This window comes from Benincasa hispida, chromosome 9 (assembly GCF_027475165.1).
Source record: "Benincasa hispida cultivar pf3 chromosome 9, pf3_genome.v1.1, whole genome shotgun sequence".
NCBI classification, from domain to species: Eukaryota; Viridiplantae; Streptophyta; class Magnoliopsida; order Cucurbitales; family Cucurbitaceae; genus Benincasa; species Benincasa hispida.
Window position 1 is genome coordinate 96,856,995 of NC_143486.1, and position 25,865 is coordinate 96,882,859.

General features: G+C 35.4%; 1 protein-coding gene across 4 annotated transcripts; it reads left to right on the top strand.

The window, feature by feature from the left end:
• Positions 1 to 4,594: 4,594 nt before the first annotated feature.
• On the top strand, positions 4,595 to 25,367 carry LOC120087250 (putative leucine-rich repeat receptor-like serine/threonine-protein kinase At3g14840). 4 transcript variants are annotated; one of them, XM_039044180.2, is made up of 24 exons: positions 4,595 to 4,875; positions 4,965 to 5,142; positions 15,651 to 15,722; positions 15,840 to 15,908; positions 16,510 to 16,581; positions 16,814 to 16,885; positions 17,026 to 17,097; positions 17,184 to 17,255; positions 17,343 to 17,414; positions 17,500 to 17,571; positions 17,650 to 17,721; positions 17,845 to 17,916; positions 18,685 to 18,750; positions 19,103 to 19,168; positions 19,245 to 19,280; positions 19,364 to 19,401; positions 19,553 to 19,932; positions 20,064 to 20,259; positions 20,367 to 20,513; positions 23,428 to 23,546; positions 23,635 to 23,845; positions 23,963 to 24,200; positions 24,409 to 24,559; positions 24,840 to 25,367. In XM_039044180.2, exons 1-24 carry the CDS (start codon positions 4,797 to 4,799, stop codon positions 25,251 to 25,253), a joined length of 3,036 nt encoding a protein of 1,011 aa, XP_038900108.1. In that variant the 5' UTR covers positions 4,595 to 4,796; the 3' UTR covers positions 25,254 to 25,367. The 4 variants fall into 4 exon arrangements, with proteins under 4 accessions (XP_038900108.1, XP_038900107.1, XP_090173414.1 ...); XM_039044179.2 differs by having other exon boundaries at positions 4,700 to 4,875; positions 19,361 to 19,401; XM_090317288.1 differs by lacking the exons at positions 4,595 to 4,875; positions 4,965 to 5,142 and having other exon boundaries at positions 15,563 to 15,722; positions 15,840 to 15,931.
• Positions 25,368 to 25,865: the final 498 nt, after the last annotated feature.

A 25,865-nucleotide genomic window follows, 5' to 3' on the forward strand; every position in this document is an offset into this window, starting at 1 on the left:
TTTAGAATTTTGCTAAATTGATTGGATTAAATGAGTTTTTTCTTGCATATCTAATATAGATAATTTGTTTTGAATCAACATCATCTAAATCATGATTAGCGCTGTTATTTCTTTGCTTGGCATTGATAAATTAACTGGGGGAAAACTATGCAACCTGAAAAGATATGATTAACAACGTTTGGTCATCAATGACCTCAAATTCGTCCTAACAGAGGAATGTCCTCCAATTCTTGGACCCGCTTCTTCACGAAACGTTCATGAAGCCTATGACAGATGAATTAAGGCTAACAATAAGGCAAGAGTCTATATTTTGGTAAGCTTGACTAAAGTCTTGGCCAAAAAGCATGAGCCCATGATCACTGCACGCGATATCATGGAGTCATTGCATGGGATGTTTGGCCAACTGGCCCCACATCTCAAGCATAGTGCTCTGAAGTATATCTTCAATGCCCGAATGAACAAGAGATCATCTGTTAGGGAGCATGACCTTAATATGATGGTCCACTTCAATGTGGCTGAGATGAACGAGGCTATCATAGACGAGTCCAACAAGGTAAATTTTATTCTGGAAACTCTTCCAAAGGGTTACCTTCAGTTCCGCAGCAATGTTGTCATGAACAAAGTTGAATCCAATCTTGCCACATTTCTCAACGATCTGTAGGCTTATGAGTCCTTGATGAAAGTCAAAAGACAACACGGGGAGGCAAATGTTGCCAATTCCTTGAAAATTTTCCATATAGGTTCTACCTCTGGGACTAAGTTTGCACCTTCTTTCTCCGCCTCTAAGAAATGGAAGAAGAAGAAAAGTGGTAAGGGGAAGAATAAAGCTACCTCACCTGTTGCTGTTTAAAAGAGCAAAAAGGTCAAAGTTGCAAAGGGAACCTATTTTCATTGCAACCAGGATAGACATTGGTAATGTAACTACCCAAAATTCTTGGCCGAAAAGAAGAAGGAAAAGGAAGGTAAACATGATTTACTTGTTTTAGAAACTTGTTTATGGAACATGACGATTCCACCTGAATAATTGATTCTGGAACCACTAACCATGTTTGACATCTTTACAGGAAACTAATTCCTAGCAGCAGTTGGAGGTTGAAGACATGACTCTACGAGTTAGAATGGGGTAGATCATCTCAACGGTTGCAGTTGGGAGCTTGAAATTGTTTTTTTATTCTAAATTTTTACTATTAGACAATATCTACTATGTTCCTCATTTTAAAAGCAATTTAATTTCAATATCTTGTTTATTGGAACATGATTATAATAATAATTTATTTACGATAAAACATTTGTCTTAAAAAATGGTATTAACATTTGTTCTGCAATAAATGAAAACAACTTATATGTGCTAAGACTGTTAGCATCTAAAATGCTCCACAACGTTGAAATGTTCAACACTGCAACCACACAAGATAAAGTTTCCCTAAAAGAAAATGCCCATCTTTGGCATCTAAGACTTGGTCATATAAATCTCAAGAGGATTGAAAGAATAGTCAAGAATAGTCTTCTAAAAGAGTTAGAAGAAAATTCTTTGCTTGTATGTGAATTCTTTTTAAAAGGTAAAATGACAACACAACATTTTACTGGAAAAGGTCATAAAGCCAAAGAACTCTTGGAACTTGTATATTCAGACCTCTGTGGTTCGATGAATGTTAAGGCAATTTGAATATTTTATCACTTTTAGAGATGATTATTCAAGATATGAGTATGTTTACCTAATGTAATACAATCTGATACACTTGAAAAGTTCAAGGAGTACAGAGTTGAAATTGAAAATTTATTAGGTAAAAAGATCAAAACACTTCGATCTGATCGAGTTGGAGAGTATATGGTATGAGATTACAAAACTATATTATAGAACATGGAATCACATCACAACTCTCAGACCAAGTACATCTCAATAGAATGGTGTACGTGAAAGGAGAAACAAAACTCTGTTAGACATGGTTCGGTCGATTATGAGTTATGCCTCTCTACCTAACTCGTTCTGGGTTATGTAGTAGAGACTGCAATCTATCTATTGAACCATGTTCCATCAAAGAGTGTTTCTGTAACACCTTTTGAGCTATGGAGAGGTCGTAAAATTATACTATGACATCTCAGGATTTGGGGGTGTCTGACCCATGTACAAGTGACTAATTCATAGAAATTGTAACTGCATTCAAAGTTGTGCCTCTTTGTAGGATACTCAAAAGAAATGAGAGGTGGTCTCTTTTATGATCCAAAAGAGAATAAAGTATTTATATCGACAAATGCTACTTTCTTAGAGGAAGACCAAATTAGGGAGCATAAACCAAAAAGTAAAATCGTATTAGATGAGCTTTCCAAAGAATCTACTGAATATTCACCAAGGGTTGCAAAAAAACCAAGCACTTCAACAAGAGTTGTTGATGTTGCTTCATCTAGTCACACACATCCTCCTCAAGAGTTGAGGAAGCCTCGACATAGTGGGAGGGTTAACCCAACTTGCTCATTATTTGGGTTTAATAGAAACTCAAAATGTCATACCAGATGATGACGTCGAGGATCCATTGACCAGTAAGCAGGCAATGGTTGATATTGATATCAATCCAATCTAGGATTTGATATGCAGTGGGAATAGTCAGTCGATATCAATCCAATCTAGGATTTGATTACTAAATTATGGTTAAACTATTCTCAAGTATCTTAGGAGAACGAGAAACTATATGATTGTGTGGTGCTAAGGATTTGATCCTTACAAGATACACTAACTCCGATAAATCACATTAGTATTAATGTTTAAAATTAACGGATGGGCTATAGTATGACGTAGTATCAAGCAAGGTTCCATTGCTGACTTTACCATGGAGGCGGAATATGTAGTTGCTTGTAAAACTACTAAAGAAACTGTTTGGTTTAGGAAGTTTTTGACAGGTTTGAAATTTGTTCCAAACATGTCAATGCCCATCATCCTATATTGTGATAATAGTGGTACTATGGAAAACTCCAAGGAGTCTCGAAGCCATAAACGAGGAAAACACATCGAGCACAAGTATCATCTCATTAGGGAGATTATGCAACGGGGTGATGTAATAGTCACAAAGATCTCTTCGGAGCACAACATTGTCGATCATTTATAAAGGCTTTCACGACTAAGGTTTTTGAGACTCACTTAGGTTTACGGACATGTGTCATTTTGTCTAGGGCAAGTGGAAGATATTGGGGTATAGAGGATACCCGAGTTTATTGTATTGTACTTTATATTATATACTGTACTCCCCACTCGCTTTAGGACAAGTGGGAGATTGTTGGATTTAGTATCCTAAATTTCATTCATCTTGTAATTTGTAATTTTGTAAATACAAATTATTTATTTAATAAAATAAAAAGTATTTTATTTGACCTTTAGATAACATTAACTCAATCCAATAAACTAAGATCCAAGGTCATTTAATGAAATTTGAACAGTATGTGGTAGACATACAAGTGGGTCGTGTTCAAGTAATGACCTAAAAGGTTTGCAGTATATGGTTAAGGTTGGGTGTCTTATCCTGATGACACTACATATATGGTCCATTTTGTAATTATTACATGAGTTACAGTACCACAAACAATATGATCCATATTGTTCATGTGGAGACAGGTGAATAGGGGTATCCTATATAAAGAGTTTATATAAGACTGGACCACAAAATGATTAGTTCGAAAAGTACTAAGATATATGTATACTTTCATTTTTTCTCCTATTTGTCCAATTTTCTCACAATAAAATATAAGTCAAAACTTCAAGTAAATCCCACAAGATCTCACAAAATTTCAAAATAATAAAAGTTACCAAAATGATAAAGAGCTAAATACAAAAAGATGTATTTGGCTATTAACACGCATTCAACTTTACTAACATACAACCTTGTTAAAATATATAAGTCCTAAGATCCCCTTGATGTTTTCACTACTTTCTTTTTGTTATAATCTATATAAGATGGGGCAATTTTTTTTTTCTTTTAATGAGATAAACAAAGGTCAAACAGCTAACAAGAAGAAGTGTAAAAAGGGAGGAAAAAAAATAAAGAAAATAGAAAAGTGTTATGTCATAGATTGAAGTAGGGAAAAACATTTTAAAGAAGTGTTAGATCATAGATTAAAGTAGATAAAAGCATTTTTAACTTTATATTTTCAAGGTAAGACTACTAATATAACCTTTGAAAGTTGATAAGAATTTTTGCAAGAATATCAAGTTAGGTTATTTTTTAACTTTTGTAAGTTTAAAGGTATTTTTGTAATTTTTGAAAGTTCAGATATATCTTGAAACAAACCATCAACCGTTTTCATTCAGAACTATCTGTAAAAGTACTTTTTAACTTCTATTTACCATTTAAGAATATTTTGAAAATTTTGAAAGTTAAGAGATATTTAAAAAAAAATACAAAGTTGAATGACATTTTTCTAAAAAATAATTTAGCAAATAAGATTCTACAAGTGAGATATAAATTAATTGTTTGCATTATCATTATAAGGAATGTCTAAGCTCTAACAGAAAATTGGTATTTTATCTAACTGAAAACTATTATAAGTTAGAATCATCTGTAGCTATAAAACTATAATATAAAGGAAAAGAAGAAAAATGGGAAAAATGGTTAATTAGTACCAGATTTCATAAAGGCAATCTGAAGATAAAAGCTGTCATTTACCAAAATTTACAAGCCCTAACCTGGTTTTAAAAAAAGATTTTGTTTATAACTAAAACATCTCAAAATTTTCATAATCACTTTGTATACCCATACCCGCTGCAAAATCCATTTCCCCAAATTTCATCAATATTGCCTTTCTAAGCCATGTTCATGGCGCGATTACTCGCCGTCTTTCTTCTCTTTTCTCTGGTTTCCGCCGGTCCTCGGCTGCCGGCCGACGAAGGTACGTCCACGAAGCGGCCGGAGTAGGTTTTTAATTAAGGTAATTTGAGAAAATTTGATTGTTGATTAATTTTGATTATGTTCGATCAGTTGAGGCGTTGAAGGAGATCGGAAAGACATTGGGGAAGCCGGACTGGAATTTCACGGTGGATCCATGCGGCGGTTTGAATAGCGATTGGGTTTCAAATTCTTTGCGATTACGTTTTGTTAATAATGTCACTTGCAACTGCACGTTCCAGAATAACGCCGTTTGTCACGTCACTACATTGTACGTTCTCTTCTCTTCTTAATCTTTACCCGATCAACTTTTTTTTTTTTTTTTTTTTTTTTTTAAAAAAAATAAATTTACCATAAAATTCTACATACAAACACGTCTCTTTTTCTATTTTACTGTTTAAAAATTTGTACCCAACATATTGATTTTTATTTGGTCGGGTTTATATTGGTTTAGCTTTTGTTTTTGGTATTTTCCCTTTTCATGTATTTTTCTTTAATTTTTATTTCTACTTTTGTGTTTGAATGGGGTTTATTTCTTTTCTTATAAATTGAAATTTGACATTTTTGTTTTTTCTCAATACTTACCAGCCTCATAATAATTTTTTTTTCTAAACAACAAAAATACATGCACCATAATAATTAAATACTAAAAGATACATAATGTTAGAGTTTATTTTTGAGAGTCTGGTTCGATTTTAAACTTTTTGCACATAAAAAATCAATCTGAACCAATACTTTTTAGTTTTCTCCAAACACAAACCAATATGCCCGTTTTTATACTAAAAAACCAAACTAAACTATTGGATCGATTTGGATGATTTGGTTTTTCGATTTTTCAGTTTTTTGTTACACCCTTAGTGTTGAAATTCGAACATTTAACAAACAATTGAGTTGTGTCAAGTTTTACATTGATTTATAATGTTTTGAAACTAAATTTAAAATAGATGGCTAAAGTGAGTTTGACTCAATGATATTGACATGACCTCTTGTTCTAAAAGGCAAAGGTTCAATCTTTCACCTCTTAGTTGTACTAAAAAAATTTTAAAAACCGATGAAATCTAAGTAGTATGAGTTGATTTATAAAGTGAATAATATCTTAAGTTTTCTTTTTAAAAAACTGGGGCAACTTATAAAAACGTATGAAGGTAGTTGTAATTACATCATCAAATTTTCAATAATAAAAAGTGGACTCTCAAATTTCTTTAAATGTTAAAATTGGACCCTTAAATTTGTAATAGTTGTATAAATTAGATTCCATATAATAAAAATTGAACCCCAAACTTATATAATTACAATTTCTATTATAAAAATTGAGCCATCAAAATTATTTTATGTAAGTTTCAGAGTTTAATTTTAACTTGAGTTTGAGAATATACTTACAACTACAATCCTTTATGGGTGGTTTTTGTAATTGGTTTAAATTATTTACAAAAATAATAAAGGAAAATAGGAAGATTTATTTAATTGTTTGACAGTTAAAAGAAACCAGCTAATTCCAATGTGTTAGCTAAAGCAAGTGTTACAACTCATTGACCTAAATTTGAACTTCTTTATCAATCTAAAAAATAATTAGAAAAAAAAATGATGTGAAAACTAACTTTCCAAAAATAAAACCAATTATCTAAAGAAAAAGAGAGAAAAAAAACCAAACAACTAAATTTGTGAATTGAATTCATAAATATTTCACGCATATTTTCAAATAGGCTTAGTGTAGAAATCTATCGTGATCTATCAATTATAGAAATAACATTTTATTATACTTGAAAATATTTTCAATAATTTTACCATTTAAAATAATTACCCATCTTTTAACTTACTCACACGTTTTTTATTCTTTTCTTTTTTTCCCCTCTCACATGCACTACTATTAAAAAATCTCTATTTTGTTAATTTGTTTCATTTTCTCTTATTCTTTTAAAGATATAATATTTATCTTTGTAATTTCATAAATGTTCTAGAACTATAATTAGATTAGCGGTCCTTTAGAATTTTATAAGGAAACCAAAACTTAGAATGGTGTGGTAGCGGTCCAAATTTTAACGTTTCTATTGAAATAGGGAAAGAGGATAACACAAGGAGTTTACGTGGAAAACCCTAATTCAGGGAAGAAAAACCACAATAGAAAAGAACTTATTATTTTATGTATCTTTACAATAGGCCCAACCCTTGATATAAATAGAAGAATGTGAAACCCTAATTTAGCAAATATAGTAAAAAGACAAAAATGCCCTTAGGGCTAATTTAACATATTTCAACACTCCCCCTCAAGTTGGGGCATAGATATCAGCAAGGCCCAACTTGCTAATACAAGCTTCAAACGTCTGTCTTGATAACCCTTTCGTAAAGACATCGGCGATCTGCTGGACTGAAGGTACATAGGGAATACAAATAGATCCGCGGTCTAACTTTTCTTTAATAAAGTGCCTATCAATTTCAACGTGTTTGGTTCTATCATGTTGTACGGGATTGTTTGCAATACTGATGGCAGCCTTATTATCACAATACAGCTTCATAGGCCCAGTACTACTCTCGTGAAGATCAGATAAAACTTTCTGCAACCAGATTTCTTCACACACTCCCAGATTCATAGCTCTGTACTCTGCCTCAGCACTACTCCTGGCCACTACACCCTGTTTTTTACTCCGCCAAGTTACCAAGTTTCCCCATACAAAGATACAGTACCCTGAGGTTGACCTTCTATCAGTCACAGATCCGGCCCAATCTGAGTCAGTATACGCCTCGATGCTTCGTGTGTCATGTTTCCTGAATACCAAGCCCTTCCCAGAAGTGGACTTTAAATATCTCAAAATTCGAGTCACAGCTTCCATGTGCTCCTCATATGGACTCTGCATGAACTGACTTACTACACTTACAGCATAGGAGATGTCGGGTCTAGTATGAGACAAGTAAATCAGTTTTCCTACTAGACGTTGATACCTTTCCTTATTCACAGGGACTCCTTCCAAAACATTTTTCAGTTTGCTATTGACCTCAATAGGGGTGTCAATAGGTTTGCATCCGGTCATTCCTGTTTCTTTTAACAAGTCCATAGTGTACTTCCGCTGAGAAACAGATATTCCTGCTTTCGATCTTGCCACTTCCATCCCTAGAAAATACCTCAAACTACCAAGATCCTTAATTTCAAATTCACTCGCCATCCTTTGTTTTAGCTTAGTAATTTCTGCTGTATCATCCCCTGATAGGATGATGTCATCAACATACACTACCAACACAGCAATCTTTCCTAAAGGTGATTTTTTGGTAAACAAGGTATGATTAGAATGTCCCTGAACAAACCCTTGGGACTTAACAAACACGGTGAATCTGTCAAACCATGCCCTAGGAGACTGCTTCAACCCATATAAAGACTTCCTGAGTTTGCAAACATGATTCCCAAACTTAGCTTCAAAACCTGGAGGTGGACTCATATAAACTTCCTCTTCCAACTCACCATTTAGGAATGCGTTCTTTACATCTAGTTGATGTAGGGGCCAATCTTTATTCACAGCGACAAACAAAAGAACACGAATCGTGTTTAACTTAGCTACTGGAGAAAAAGTTTCTGAATAATCAATTCCATACGTCTGAGTGAATCCTTTAGCAACTAACCTGGCTTTATATCTCTCCAGTGTTCCGTCAGATTTATACTTCACTATGAACACCCATTTGCAACCAACTGTTTTGTGACCTCTAGGGAGAGCTACCAACTCCCAAGTCTTATTTGCCTCAAGAGCTCTCATTTCCTCCATTACTGCTGCTTTCCATTCGGGAACTTCCATGGCCGCATGTACACTGGTAGATATTGTTAGAGCATCTAGCTGAGTAGTAAAAGCCTTAAAAACAGGAGATAAGTTATTATAGGTCAAAAAACTATGCAAAGGATATTTTGTACATGACCTGGTTCCCTTTCTCAGAGCAATTGGCATATCCAGGGTGTTATCATAGTTGTCAGTTTTCGTCTGTCTCTCTTTAGTATCGGACTTTTGAGACAATTTTGCATCCCCTTGAGGATTATTAAGCATCTCATCCCTTCCTGACATTTCAACCTTCTCTGAGCTCATTTCGTCACTTTCTATGTTCCCAGACTTTTCTTCAAGACTCTCCTTTGAGACAACGGGATCTTGAACTTGTGCTGGTTCTGACGCTTGGACACTTTCCGATGGAACATCAGAGGTTTCCTGAATTTCCTTTCTGAGATTCCTCCTATAATACGTTATCCAGGGCACTTGTTTAGTAGGAAGAACCGACACAGGAACAATAGGAGCCGAATTAGGTTCAAGACTAGGTAGACTAGGTCCAGGAATATTGGGACTAACCTCAGATTCAGGAATATCCAGACTAGGCTCAAGGTTGAGGCTAATGGGTATGGAATACGTGGAATTGTTAGTCTCTTCATTCGTGGTCTCCCCCTAAAGATGACTAACGGGAAAGAACGGTTTGTCTTCAAGGAACGTGACATCCATAGTAACAAAATATTTTCTGGAAGATGGATGGAAGCATTTATAGCCTCGCTGATGAAGAGGATACCCGACAAACACACATGTTTTAGCTCGTGGAGCAAACTTAGTCTGATGTGGACCATGAGTATGGACAAAGGCTGTACACCCAAACACACGAAGAGGAACCTCAGGAATAAGACGGGTAGACTGATAGGACTCTTTGAAGCACTCAAGAGGGGTTTGAAACTTTAGGACTCGGGAAGGCATTCTATTAATTAGATGAGCTGCGGTAAGAATCGCATCTCCCCACAGGTACGAAGGAAGAGATGCTGGAATTATCAAGGAACGAGCCACTTCAATAAGATGGCGATTTTTTCGTTCAGCTACCCTATTTTGTTGTGGAGTATATGCACACGAGTTTTGATGGATGATCCCTTTTGACACTAGGAATTCCTGGAAGGTGTGGTTGACAAACTCACGACCATTGTCACTTCGGAGAATGGCAATCTTTGTGTTAAACTGTGTTAATACAGTGGTATAGAACTGTTTGAAGGTAGATAAAACCTCGGACTTATCAGCAAGAAGATATACCCATGTAAGTCGGGTATGATCATCAATGAAAGTTACAAACCACCGTTTACCAGACAGGGTATTGATGTTCGAGGGACCCCAGACATCACTGTGAACCAGGTGGAAAGGCTGGGTAGGCTTATAGGGCTGAGAAACAAATGACACGCGATGTTGTTTAGCACGTATACAGACATCACAAGATAATGAAGAAACATTCACATTATGGAATAAACGAGGAAACAAATATCGCATATATTGAAAACTAGGATGTCCAAGATGAAAATGCCACAATAAATAATCTGTTTCAGATATAGCAAAAGAAGATAAAAGGCTAGTCCTAAACAAGCTTCTGGAGGAAGCATCCGTAGAAAGGAAATATAGGCCTCTGTCATATCGGGCAGTGCCAATCGTCCTCCCTGAGCTCAAGTCCTGAAACAAAGCAGTATCTGGTGAGAAGACAACTCTACAGTTCAAATCTTTTGTTATTTTGCTTATTGATAATAAATTGTAAGAGATTTTGGGCACATGTAAGACATTTTGCAGGGTTAAGGTTAATCCATGAAATGGTGATAGTCTGCCTTTTCCAGCAACAGGAGCGAAGGACCCATCCGCAATTCGAATCCTCTCATTTCCAGCACTTGGATAGTATGAGAGAAATCGGTCGGATGAGCCAGTCAAGTGATCGGTTGCTCCTGAATCTAGAATCCATAACTCATTCCCCTCAGCAAGGAAACTCAAGGATTGAGGATTACCTGATTGAGCAACTGTTCCGATTCCTACGGTACCTGAATCCCCAGGATTAGTCACTGGAAACTGTGTTTGAGGTTGTGCAGTCCCCTCAACTGATTCACCCACTAGAGCACGCCCAGATCTCGACTTGTCATTCGGAGGGCGACGTTTACCATTTGGAGGGCGACCATGCAATTTCCAGCACTGATCCTTCGTATGCCACTGTTTTTTACAATGCTCACAAACTGGGGGTGTTTTACTATTCTGCTTGTCACCATCAGCTCCAGTGGACTTCACCCTGAAGGCAGCGGACTCTATAGTGATAACACTTGGCCCATTCATTACACTTGATCTATCTTCTTCCAATCTAACTTCTGAACATACCTCAATGAGAGACTGAATTGGTTTCTGCCCTAGTATTCTACTCCGAACTGTATCAAATTTGAGGTGTAGCCCGGCAAGAAAATCATACACACGCTCAACCTCTTCTATCTTGGAGTACTGAATTCCATCTTGTGGGTAGGTCCAGATGATCTCCCGACATAGATCCATTTCTTGCCATAACAACGACATCTTGCTGAAGTGTGATGTTACATCCATGCTCCCCTGTTTGCATTCGTGAACCTGTTTACGTAGATTATACAGGCGGGATGCGTTCTGACGCCTCGAATATAACCTTCGGACTGCATCCCAAATATCCCGGGCAGTGGCTGAATAGAGTAAGGGTTTCCCGATTTGTGGTTCCATACTGCTAATTAACATTGAGCGGAGCAAAGAATCCTCAGCCTTCCAGACACGCTCTTGGGGATCACCAGGATTCGGTCGTGGTATCTCTCCAGTTAAATATCCAAACTTATGGCGTCCCTCAAGAACCATTTTAATGGTTTGGGACCAAGAGAAGTAATTTTGCTCATTCAACTTCTCTCCCGTGATCATTCCTGCAGAATTTCCAATTGTTCCAGATAAAAGATTAGAAGTTGGATTAGGAAACATTGATACCAGATTTTCTGAATACATCGGGGAAGAATCATGGCCATTCAATCGGGCTCCCAGGGCGACCATCTGTTGCTGAAGACTAGCTAATTGTTGTTGGAGTTCCCCATGAGATTCAGATCTGGAATTTTTCTGTCTAAATACCATGGGATTTTCTTCATTGGATTCACCCATTCGAAACTGGGGCTGAACCAGATATACTTGAGGAAGAAACTGTCCACCATGATGCTGTGAAGACGCTACTGCCGGAAGTCCACCAGCAGTAAAGTTCGGCAACCCGTGACCGGCGCTGCTCCCAGACTGCTGTGATGGTGGGTAACGGATGAACGGCTCGGCGATCTGCTGTGCAGCGGAAGAGGTCGCGCCGATCTGACCCGACCCGGTAGCTGGAACACGCCCATAATCGTCTGATGAAGACGCGATTCTGTGCGACGCCGAGATGCCTACCGGCTGTAGACCGATCTGACTCGACCCGGCAATTGGAACGTACCCATAATCGTCTGGTGAAGATGCGATTCTGTGCGATGCCGAGATGCCTACCGGCTGTAGACCAATTGCGTGCGCCGGCTGGAGAACGTTTGAGGCTGAGATTGCGTGCGTCGGCTGTTCGGCTGGAAGATTCCGATCGATGGTGTCTAGCTGGAACGGCTGAGACTAGAGGCTAATCGACGAGCCAGCTGGAGCAATTCCACCACCTGGGATGATGGTTCGGAGATATCGGTCAACCGCTGCTTGAATCACAGTCTCATTATTCAGCGTACCTTCACTTACTAAGTTCGACGACTGAGTTTCTTCTACTGGGGCTAGGGTTTCATCACCTTGCTCTGATACCATATTGAAATAGGGAAAGAGGATAACACAAGGAGTTTACGTGGAAAACCCTAATTCAGGGAAGAAAAACCACGATAGAAAAGAACTTATTATTTTATGTATCTTTACAATAGGCCCAACCCTTGATATAAATAGAAGAATGTGAAACCCTAATTTAGCAAATATAGTAAAAAGACAAAAATGCCCTTAGGGCTAATTTAAAATATTTCAACAGTTTCAAAGTCCTGATTTTAGTCCAAAATTTTTAGGAGGTGTTTAGGGCAAGAAGTTGGTTATTATAGTTGGGTTTTAATAGTTTATGTTTGGGGTGTAGATTATTTTAGTTTTGATTATAATAGTATGTGTTTGAGTTGTAAACTATTTTAGTTTGAGAAGGAAATAGTAAACATTGTAGCAAAGAATAAAAAAATGGTGAATGTAAAATATAATAAATACTGTAGTAAATAAGAACTTTGAAAACTATAGTTAATTATGTGGTATTATAATCTTATGATAATCTTTGCCCCAAACAACCCTATTTGAGCATCTGACCTAAAAAAAGTACATATTAGTTAAGTACATATTAGTTAGCAGGAATAGTTTTTATATTTTGAGTTGTGCTTGGTAGCTTAATAAATAATATATTCATTACCAACTAAAATTATCCTTTTTATCTCTAAATTCTTACTAATTGATCACTTTGGTCTCAAATTTTATAAAATTTTACTTCTAATAGAACTATTAAATCCAAATAAAAGTTTGAATGATAGCTGAAGTAGTGAAATGACTTGCTAAAAAAATGAGCAATACTTTAGTTTATTTTTATTTACTTTTGTTTTTGAAAAAAAAAAAAAAAGTAGAAGATAGAAGTTTAGTTTAGTAGTTGTGGAAACAAATTATTGATGTGGATTTAGATTCAAGAGGGATCCAGATTTCACAAACAATGTCAAAATTATCGTATAAACTAAATTAGACAATATAGAAATCTCATTTCTTATATCAACTAGTTCGAAGAGTAATATTTGGGTGCAGTCTTACAATCATCTTCTTGCATTCCCTTCAATTACAGAGAATAAAAAATATTTTTTTAAAAAAAAGAAATGTTTACCATGATAGTAACTTGTGATTGAGGACTTAGGTGGAATTTTAAAAGATATGTGCAACCAGAATGCATTTAGGTATTTTTTTCAATTTTAAATCCATGAAAAAAAATGAAAACGAGAGAGATGAAGGAGAGAAAAAAATAGGGGAGAATTTACGATATCGGACAACTCACTTTTGCATTTCTTACTAATATATTTTTTATCATACACTTTAATTTTATCAAATTGGATTTTGAAATTTATGAGTGTTACAATTTTAATCTTACATTTTAAAAAAGTTTTAAATTTTAATTATAGCTGAAAATAAATTATTTCTACCTGCGTTCAATAAATTATAAAACTTATGTATGATACAAAATTCATACGATTTTAAAGAAAAAATCGACCATAAATCTATTTTTTTTTATTAAAAATTGAATGTGTTGAAAAAAATTATGAAGTAATAATTTGTATGTTGATTAAACTTACTTTTGTGCTACTAAAATTAGTAATTTTATGGAGATGTTTACACTTTATTTTAAAACATTTTTACTTTTTTTCCCCTTTTTTACCATCAAATTTTTCCATTTCTTTTCTTAAAAAACATTCCCCTTTTTCCATTTAAAGACTGTTAGTAGGGAGAACAATTAAGGGACAAAAAATGCATGCATTAAAACTTTGAGATAAAAGTGACATTAATAAAATCTTATGACAGATTTTTATTATTTTTTAATTATTTTTTTAATGGATGGTTCATTTCACAGATTTTTTTAGGTTGTATGTATATGTTTAAAAATCCTAACTTAATAATTGTAATTTGAACTCTAAACACGTATAATTAAGTTAATTGAGATGACTCACAAATCATTTAAATACAACTATTTTTTCCTAAAATATCTTACCAAAGTGGTAAGATAAATTATCACTTAGGTTTTTTTTTTCTTTTTTTTTAATAAGTAGAAAAAATATAGGAAGATGAGAAAATGAAAAAAAAAAAAAACAGAATGTCTAATTGCATCTAACAGTTAAAACGAAATCTTAACGGAAGGTATAAATTGATTCAATTATCATATTTTATATTATAATTGATACAATTATTAGTTAAAGAATTTTATGACAACACTTTTTTGTCCGAATAACTTTGTCATTTTTTGTTTTATATATTTTCCTTCAAAGTATAATTATCTTTTAACAATAATTTATCATTGGTCTATTCAGAAAGAAAGTTTCTTTCCACTTACAATAAGGTTTCTTTCCACTTACAATAATATGTGTTTAAAACTTAGTCAACAAGATTTAAAATTAGATATAAAATGTATTTAAAACAATTTGATCGATTTTTTTTGAAAAAAAAATCATAATAAAACGTAAAGAAAAAAAATCGCTTTGCTAAAATTAAAGTTTAATATCTAATGGTCCTAGTAACTTAGCTATACATTACAAATCTAACAAATACACGTTTATTTAATTTTGTCCAATATCTATTATGTATAATACTATTAATAAAAAGTTTTAATTTTCGTTTTATGATTTTTAACTTTAATTACGTGGAAATTTGTAAGCCATAAAAGTAAATCAACATGTAGAAACAATAAATAAAAAGTTACACTTTTATTACCATATATAAAAGTTAGAATTTTTATTTAAATATATTGTATATTATTTCTTAAAATACCATATTTTTTTTAGTACAATAATCATAGAGGAGATTGGTGATTGAACGCTCGATCTTTAATGAGGAAAATTATAAGTCGAGTTAAACTCATTTTTTTAAAGATTCTTTTAAAAATTACCTTTCACCTTTTATTGTTGTTGTCATTATTTCAGGTAAGAAATATATATTTTTATGTCTATATTTCAAAATAACAGTTTTTCTTGTTTCCTTACAAAATCTCTGACTATTAATGTTGGCAACTGTTCAACTTTTTATACTTTTCTCTATTTTTTTAGGCTTACTTTTCTCTGATTGATTTCAAAGTATATGATAAGTTTTGTTGCTAATAAGCTTAGGTGACATTTTGGAAGATGAATAATTATATTTGTGATTTTAAATAGAATTAAATCATTAAAAATAGTATAAATGAGTCATATAATAAAGTTTAGGATTTAAATTAACACAATTAATTATTTATGTTCCCCGCGACATGGTCTTGCAGGCGTCTAAGGTCACTGAACCTTCCAGGTACTCTGCCACCGCAAATAGTGAAGCTACCTTACTTGCAAGCACTGTAAGCACTTTTCTTTCTTTCTTTTTTCTTTTTTTTTTTTTGGCTGCTCAATTCATTGATTATTAATAAAATTGCCCATCATAATCAATCACTCGTTGATTCTCTCGGTTAATTCAGCGATCTTTCCCGCAACTATCTCAGCGGCCCAATTCCTCCAGAATGGGGTGCCACAAAGCTTGTCAACATGTATTTTCTATCCTTAAATTTCTGTAATGTCTTCAAAAACTGATTTATATGGCTTATCCTTAGAGTATTCTTTTTTCCAAATGTATGAAACCTAACATTCTGTTTACGTCAGAATGCACTACTGCATTTTATAACTTATCACGTTAGAGATGACCATGTCTATTATAGTCCTAACTCGATGAACATATTTATCGCGATTTTTTTTTCCTGTTGTGTTTTTCTCATTTTTCTCAAAGTTTGTTGTATTTTTGGACGAAAAAAATATAAATTGCGATAGAGATTATCATCGCGTTAAGCCTACATGGCCATCTCTAACGCGATATGTTATAAAATGTTTGTTGTGTTTTCTCTATTTTTCTCACAATTTGTTGGATTTTTTTGAAAAAATTGAAGATCGTAATAGAGATGGTCATCATGTTAAAGCTATAATAAACATGATCATCCCTAACGCGATAAGGTGAAAAATGCAATAGTACATTGTGAGGTGAGCAAAAGGTTAGATTTCATACATTTATGGGTGGGTCATCAATCATAAAGGCTCTTTTGAAAGGTCATCCGTACAAAAAACTCCTTATTCTTATGTGTATGGGTTATTTTGTAGTTCCCTTCTTGGAAATCGATTTACGGGTCCAATCCCAAAAGAGATTGGAAACATCAGCACTCTTGTGGAGTTGTAAGTTCATATTACCCTATTGTTTATGCTTTGTTGTATAAATAATATCACATAGAATATCAGAAAGTACGTAACCTTGTATATATGAGAGAATCTGAGCCTAACGACTTTACGTTCTCCTTGAGACAATTTTACTAACTCTAGTGCGTGAGTTTCATGAGTAATTGTCTCCTAGGATAGAACAGATTATTTTTTCCCTAGACTAATGCTGCCACTAGTTTTTGGTTCTTAGGATCCTTGAAGTTAATCAGTTATCAGGAAGTCTACCTCAAGAACTTGGAAACTTGAAGAGTTTATCAAGATTGTAAGGCTCTTCAACTCTTCATAGTTGAGTTTTGTTATTTTCTTTCAAGTAATTGTTTTAAGTTCTCTAGTTATAATGATTTGGGCATTCAAGAGAGCTTTCTGCTGGTCATTCCTTTACCGTTGTTTGTTGTAATTTAGACTTCTTTCCTCAAACAACTTTTCTGGGGAGCTCCCATCTTCACTGGGAAATGTAATCACAATGACGGACTTGTAAGTTCTTGAAATTTGTTAATTTTAATTCTGAGGAAACAAATGAATAAACAAATAAAACAAAACTTCTCTTTGTAATGATGCAGTCGAATTAGTGATAATCACTTCACAGGGTCAATACCTAAGTATATTCAGAATTGGCCAAATCTTGCAAAACTGTGAGAAATTTTCTCTAATCTAGCTACTCTTAGTTTTACTTGGTTGCTATTCTATTTTCTCTCACTCAACTAATTTCATTGTGACAGAAATATTCAGGCAAGCGGGTTGAGTGGACCAATTCCTTCTGAAATTGGACTTTTAACAGCATTAAGTGATCTGTTAGTTTGCTTCACATTCCCTGTGGTCTTGTAAGTCAAAGTATTGTGCGTTTCTATTTATTCATATTTGAGTTGCAAAATGCAGGAGAATCAGCGACTTGGTTGGAGCTTCATTCCCCTTTCCACCCGTTAATTCTTTGACAAAATTGAAAACCCTGTAAGTTAATCCCTCTGTGAAAACTCGAGACGTCCGTGTATTTAATCCAGCTATTAATTAATTACTAGTTATATATAGGATATTGAGGAGTTGCAATATAAATGGGATGCTGCCTAACAATCTTGATGGATTGGAAGATGTGCAAACCCTGTTAGTACAGTTTTACTCTCTTCTTCGTCTTGATGCAATACCATGATTAATCGAACTTTAGTTATTCTCTACTGTTCTTTGACAATACTATTTTGTTATTATTTTGCTGATCTTCTTCTGCAGAGACTTCAGCTTCAACAAAATTAGTGGACCAATACCTCCTGGCTTTGAAGCTTTGAAAAAAGTGGATAGAATGTAAGTAATGTGTGATCAGAAACTTTAAATTCTATGCCTAAGCTGTAGTAGTTTCTTAATATAACCTGGGGGATAAGTCAATCTCTCTATTTTTTGGAGAAAGTTAATTGCTGAAATTCATTTGTTCTCATCTCATAAAGAGTTGGGTAGAAAAGTAACCTGACAATTATCTGAATTTTAACCCTCTAATTTACTGTATCACTATGAATAATGGACTGGATTTGAACTTAAAAACTCTGGAAACGGTGGCTTTATTATGCCATTCGGTTATGGAATATATGTGTGTCGTTTCTCTTGTTGGAGATTCGTCCTAGAGTTTATATTTATCTAAATGAAATACAAAAATATAGTCTGCTTATTTTAAAAAGTTCAAAAGGTCAAGTTGTTCGCAAACTAATATCTTGTTTGAACCTCTTCTAGGTTAAACTAAGACCAAGTATTTTCCAATTATTTAGATATTTTTATTTACACTATGATCTCAATATGTACTGATAGATTTGCCTTTGAGTGCCGGCCTGGTTGGTTAAGGACCATGATTTTAAGTAACACCTATCTAGAGGTCGTGTGCTTGAATCTTTGGTGAGCTTAACAAGAGAAATCATTAATGTCTCCAAATTCTAGGTCTTAAGGTGTGGCATAGACTTTTTAAATAGAAAATTATGTGTATAAAATTTTGATATTTAGTCAAATGTTTGATTGTGATCATTGTTGTCTTCCGTACTGTCAAGCTCATTAATTGCACTGATAATCTAATATTTTCTTGTTTAGATTTTTAAGCGGGAACTTGCTAACTGGAGCTGTGCCTACTTGGATGCTGCAGGAGGGAGAAAACATGTAAGTTTCTTTTCCAAATGCTATGTTATGGTTATTGGTATGGAGGTGCTAAAATTGAAAATCAATGTGCTGAGATTTCAAAATAATGGAAAAATATTCACAGAGAGAGAACAGTTCATATGTTTTTTACACCAGTCTTTAGGAAAAAGCATATTTCTTGCTTTACAGAACCATTTCTTTTCCCAGTGATATAAAAAGGAAATTCGTTTGTACATGATTGATGTTTTAAGAGGTTAGATGTAGTTTATGACTCTGATTAACATTTTTATGTTTTTTTTCTTAGGATGGAGGAGTTAGTTTTAGTTCTTCCTATCTGGAAGAATATAAATCTCATTATTGTTCTTTCTTACAGTGATATCTCTTATAACAAATTTACTGAGACAGATTTTCAGGCCATTGGTTGTGAAGCACGAAGCATGTGAGTTCTATTATTGTACAATGTTTTTATACCTTATGAGAAATATAGCTTATCCAATCTCGTTTGTCCCATGCAGAAACTTATTCTCGAGCTCTTCACAGGACGATACTTCGTAAGTTTTTCTGTAATCTTGGTGTTGGCTTGTTGTTTGAATTGTCTAATATTCTAATGACCTCTGAGCTTCTTATTTAGCAGTGGAATAGTTTCATGTTTAGTGGGCTCTTGTGACAAAAGTGAGTTGAAATGTTTGTTTCCATAGCTTATTTCAAACATTAAAATGTAGATCATAGCCTAATAAGGCTGCTTAACTAATTGAATAAATTAGTGAGTTCTGTTCATTTTATTTATCTTTCAATAGAAACCAATATGGTGTTGTTATTGCAGCTTCGTACTCTCTCCATATCAATTGCGGTGGGAGGGAAAATTTAGTAAACGGAACAATCAGGTTTGATGGAGACACAAACACGGGCAAATCATCATTGTTTTTCCAAGGTGGAACAAATTGGGGATTTAGCAACACGGGTAGCTTTATGGACGATGATCGCTCAACAGATGACTTTATTGCATTAAGTCCACCTGATCTCCCAATGAAAGATTTTGCATTGTACTCGAATGCACGGATTTCTCCAAACTCTCTTACTTATTATGCATTTTGCATGGGTAATGGAAACTACACATTAAGCCTCTATTTTGCTGAGATAGAATTTAGTAACGACAAATCATACAAAAGCCTTGGCAGACGCATATTTGATGTCTACGTTCAGGTAAATAGATAACAAAACTTATCTGGTACTTTACCCACTTCAAGATATATATGTTTGTATATTTCTACATTATTAGCTTACTGGTTACTTTGTTACCTTGGGAATTCCTTGATTTATCTCCAATATTGCAGAAAGAGCTGGTGTTGAAGGATTTTAATATTGCTGATGAAGCAGGCGGTGTTGGCAAACCTCTTGTAAAAAAATTCACTGTTTCTGTTACTAATGGTACCATAGAGATCCGTTTCTTTTGGGCTGGGAAGGGGACAACTGCAGTCCCTTTAAGAGGAGTTTATGGTCCTCTGATTTCAGCCATTTCTATTGATCCTGGTAGGTAGACCCTGTATTTGATGACAAGTTTTGGTTTATTTATATGGTCTGCAACCTTATCAAATGAAATGTTCGATGTAATTATTGTTTCTATTCACCCGAAACAGACTTTGATCCACCATTGGAAGGTGGAAACGCCATATCTGCCGGTGCAGTGGTTGGAATTGTGGCTGCTGTGGTCTTTATTATCATCTTGGTTCTTGGGGTCTTGTGGTGGAGAGGCAGCCAAAGAAAGAGAAGCACGCTTGAACAAGGTAATCTCATAGTATGCATGGATTGTGAGTTTTTTTGTTATTAATTTAACAAAGCTATTTCTTCCATCGAGTGGCTAATGGTAGGAGGAACAAGAATCACATAGGTTCTCTGGCTCGTGAGGATGGGGTGTGTACCAATAATGACAAGGAGATTGAGGAGGAGATCCTTTTGGCCTTCTCTAAGCTTTACAGTCCATTATTCAGGAGAAACCCTTTGTTAAGGCCTTGACTGGAGTCCTATTTCTCCTAGGGAGGATGGGGCTGGAGGAAATCAGAATGGTGGTCTTTAGTAGTGATAGGAATAAATCCCCAAGCCCAGATGGCTTTACCATGGCTTTTTTCGAGGAAAATTGGAATCTTGTTAAGGGTGATTTGGAGGGGGTCCTCAAAGAGTTCTTCGAAAGAGGTATTTTGAATCGGTTCATGGTGGAGACTTATGTTTGTCTAATTCCCGAGGAGAATGCTAATAGGGTGAAGGAGTTTAGACCTATTAGTCTCATAACCAGCATTTATAAGATCTTGGCCAAGGTCCTTACTAACCGGTTCACGACGGTGTTGCTCTCTACCATCTCTGAAGCGCAAGGAGCTTTTCTGGCTGGGAGGCAGATCTTGGATCAGGCTCTTATAGCCAATGAGGCCGTTGAGGACGTTCACATGAAGAAGGAGGGAGTTATTCTTAAGTTGGACTTTGAAAAGGCCTATGATGATGTTGATTGGAATATCTTGGATAAGGTGATGATGAAGAAAGGTTTTGAAGAAAGGTTGTGGGTTTAGATGGAGGATGTGGATGTGGGTTGCATAAGGAATGTGCAGTACTCGATCTTCATCAATGGAACTCCAAAAGGGTCGATTCAATCCTCTAGAGGTTTAAGGGAAGGAGACCCCTTGTCCCTTTTCTTGTTTTTACTTATGGTGGATGTCCTAAGTTGGCTTGTTTTAAGGGGGTGGAAGGAAACATCATAGAGCCTTTAAGGTTGGGTCTAATGAGGTGGCCTTATCCCACCTCCAATTTGCTGATGATACGATTCTGTTTTGCTCTGGGAGAGAAGACTCCTTCTTGATCCTTAATCATATGGTGGAATTCATTGAAGCCATGTCTGGTCTTAAAATTAATAGGAGCAAGTGTCAAATTCTGGGGATTAACAATGACCAATAAAAGATCGAGAGATGGGCGGAGAAGTTTGGGTTTGAGGTTGGATCTTTTCCTTCTTCTTACCTTGGGCTTCCCTTGGGAGGTAATCCGAGGGGCTATGACGTTCTGGGATCCAATTTCTGAAAAGATCTGAAAGAGGCTCGTTACATGGAAGAAAAGTTTTTTTCTCAAAAGTGGGTAGGTTAACTCTAATCAGATCGGTGCTAAATGGTATTCCTGTGTATTACTTTTCCCTTTTTCGGGCTCCTAGCTCGATCTGTAAGAGCTTAGAAAAATTTATGAGGGACTTTCTTGGGGAAGGTATGGATGAAGGGAAGGGTTCTCACATGGAGAGCTGAGAGGTGGTTAGGTGTCCTGTGCATCAAGGGATATTGGTAATTTAAGGACTCGCAATAGACCTGTGTTGGCTAAGTGGCTTTGGCGCTTCGCCCTTGAGCCCGAGGCTTTGTGGCATAGGATCATTGTGAGCAAGCACGGTAACCATCCAAGCAAAAGAACGGTGTTAAAGGCACACATGGGAAACTTTGAAAAGAAATTTCGGTCGAACTTCCTACTTTTTCTCATTTTATTTGGTGTGTTGTGGGGGATGGTAAGAACACATACTTTTGGGAAGATCAGTGGGTGGGGGAAAGTGCTCTTTCTTTTGTCTTTTCGCATCTTTATCATTTATTCGCCTTAAAAAACTGTCCGGTCTCGGATTTCTTATTTTGGTTTGAGAACTCCGTGTCTTTTTCTTTTGGGTTTCGTCTGTCCAATAGGGAAACGACGGAGGTTGCCTCTTTTCTTTCTCTTTTGGAGGCGTGAATCTTTAGGGAGGGGAGACTGGATGTTCGTATTTGGAGTCCGAATCCTAGTGATGGGTTTTCTTGTAAATCCTTATTCAGATTGTTATTGGATCCCTCTTCCTTTGAGGTGTCTGTGTTTGATATGATTTAAAGGATTAAGATACCTAAGAAAGTCAGGTTCTTTATTTGGCAAGTCTAGCTTGGTCGTGTGAACTCTCTCGATAGGCTTGTTAGGAGAAGAACCTTGCTTGTGAGGCCTTTTTGTTATATTCTTTGTCGGAAGGTGAAGGAAGATCTGGATCATCTCCTTTAGGACTGCCAGTATGTGAGGACTATATGGAGTTTCTTTTTGCAAGAGTTCGATGTGAGCATTGTTGGATAGAGAGACGTTCGTGTGATGATTGAGGAGTTCCTCCTCCATTCGCCTTTCAGAGAGAAGGGCCATCTTTTGTGACTTGCTGGGGTATGTGCAGTTGTTTGGGATATATGGGGGGAGAGGAATGATAGAGTGTTTAGAGGGAGGGACAGGGAACCTTGTGAGGTGTGGTCGTTGGTGAGATTTCATGTGTCCCTTTGAGCTTCGGTTTCGAAGCTTTTTTTGTAACTATTCTATAGGAAACATTTTACTTAGCTGGAACCTCTTCCTTTAGATGATGATTTTTTGGCGGACGTGTTTTTGTTTGTCCCTGTATTCTTTCATTTTTCCTCAATAAAAGTAGTTGTTCTTAAACAAAAAAAAAAAAAAAAACATAGCTATACCATTCTCTCAGACTTTTTCAACCCGTCTTTGAGTTCTAACGCTAGCTAAATTCGTAAAGTTTTGGACGTTACTGACATCATATATATCTCTTTATAGATAATAAAACTGTTAGAAAAATCAGTTTACTGTGACTCTGTTAGAGATTGTGCATACGAGGTAAAAAGAAGAATTATGGAGAACTAATTCTTCTTCACTTAAATATGCTTTATTTTGCAGAGTTGAAGGACCTCGATTTAGGAACAGGATCATTTTCATTAAGACAAATCAAAGCTTCCACTAACAATTTTGATGTTGCCAATAAGATTGGAGAAGGAGGTTTTGGTCCGGTTTATAAGGTGTTATTGTCGTTTGGATTTCATTATTTCATCTCTTCTTTCATAAATTATATATTTTTGAGGTGAAGATCTGTCTTTGGAATTGCAGGGCGTTCTTAACGATGGCAATGTAATTGCAGTGAAGCAACTTTCTTCAAAGTCAAAGCAAGGAAATCGTGAATTTTTGAATGAGATAGGCATGATATCTGCATTGCAGCACCCTCATCTAGTGAAGCTTTATGGATGCTGTATTGAAGGAGATCAACTTTTGCTAATATACGAGTATCTGGAGAATAATAGCCTTGCTCGTGCCTTATTCGGTAAAAATATTTCCTTACTATCTTTGAACTGTTATTGGTCTTTCGAATTTTTTTTTAATATATTGGTGATGGCATAAATGATGTAATAAGCATCTCTGCAAATTTGGTATACTGTAGGACCTGAAGAATATCAACTGAAATTGGATTGGCCAACTAGGCAGAAGATTTGTATTGGTATTGCTAAAGGTTTAACATACCTTCATGACGAGTCAAGACTAAAGATCGTTCACCGAGACATCAAAGCTACCAATGTTCTTCTCGATAAAAATCTAAACCCCAAGATTTCCGACTTTGGTTTGGCCAGGCTGGATGAAGAAGGAAATACACACATCAGCACAAGGGTTGCCGGAACCTAGTGAGTTACCATTGGGGGCATTTTCCTCCATGCTTTTACAAAATAGAGAAATGACGAGGGAGAAAGATTGGCTTATTACTTGGAGGACTGTTAGGACATCCTAAGTGCTACATCATAAAATCTTAGGAAGATGTGTCTTCTTTAAAGTTAATTTATTTGACGAATTTACAATCCAAATATTCACACAACTACACCATTGTTTTTGTAGTGGATATATGGCACCAGAATATGCCATGCGAGGCTACTTAACCGACAAAGCAGATGTTTACAGCTTTGGCGTGGTGGCATTAGAAATAGTCGGTGGTCGAAGCAACACAAGTTTTGGAACCAAGGATGATTGTTTATACCTTCTTGACTATGTGAGTTGGCTCCATCTTTTACTCGTGCATAGCTATTCTGTTCTATAATATTTTCATTACACCAGAAGTTTCAAGGAAGGATGTGATCCTATTTTTATAACCATGTCTTATTCAATCTTTATGTGGAGTGTGCGTTTGTGCTAGGCAACTCAGTTACATTCCAGTCCTTAATCAACTCAGTTACATCATAGATCGAGCTGATTGTTTCATCTTTTTCCTAGTAAATGAAACCTGTTATGAGTGGTGGCAGACTGAAGTCATTTGTATCCTCTATTCTCAGGCTAACATTTTAAAAGAGAGAGGGAATTTATTAGACCTTGTGGATCCACGGTTAGGCTCTGAATTCAACAAGACAGAGGCGATGACGATGATCAATATAGCCCTCCAATGCACGAATATCAGTGCTGCAGACAGACCCTCCATGTCAACAGTAGTTGGGATGCTGGAAGGGAAGATTGCTGTGGAGTTGGTTTCAGATCTCAATCCCTCAAAGCAAGATGTGAATGCAATGTGGAACCATATGTACCACCTGAAAGGGAAAACGACGGGCGAGAGTGAGACGCAAAGTATGTTGACATGTGAGAGTGAGACGCAAAGTATGTTGATGGATGGACCATGGACTGATTCTTCAATTGCTGACAGTGATAACCTTCCCATCGTGGTTAATTCTAAATACTCGGAGAACAGGATTTAGTGTTGGTATTAACATGTAACTATGGAAGCCTTCAATTGCTTTGATGTATCCTCATCCTTTGTTGGCTGTTCCACATTCTTTTATTCTTTGTTCCTTTTCATGTTTTTCCATTCACATGAGCCGAGTTCAACGATAATTGACATAAAATTAAAAATTTAGAAACCTATAAGATATTTTTGAAAGTTCATGGATTATTTAAACACAAACCTTAAAGTTTAGGGACTAAAATATAACTAAAATAAGCATTATCTAGTACATTCTCCTTGAAACATTTAAAGTATTTTTAAAAATTTTCACAATTAGAGAACAATATCAGACCACATCAAAGAAGACAACATGACGTTTACCTAAGAGAGACACGTGTAAAAGATGTATATACTAAAATTTATAGTATCTATACATACTTTCCTCTTTTTGTGTTTCACGTCAGTATGCTTTGTTTTTAAAATAATATTGGACCTCTCTGACTTTAATATAGAGTTCCATAATCTTTATGAATGAAAAATTAGAGTGTGAACCTAGAGTATGATACTAAGTGGACTAGAACTTTTTCATATATACCACTTTATGCTTTTTTTCCCATTTGAGAAATGTCTACCATCTTATATTGAT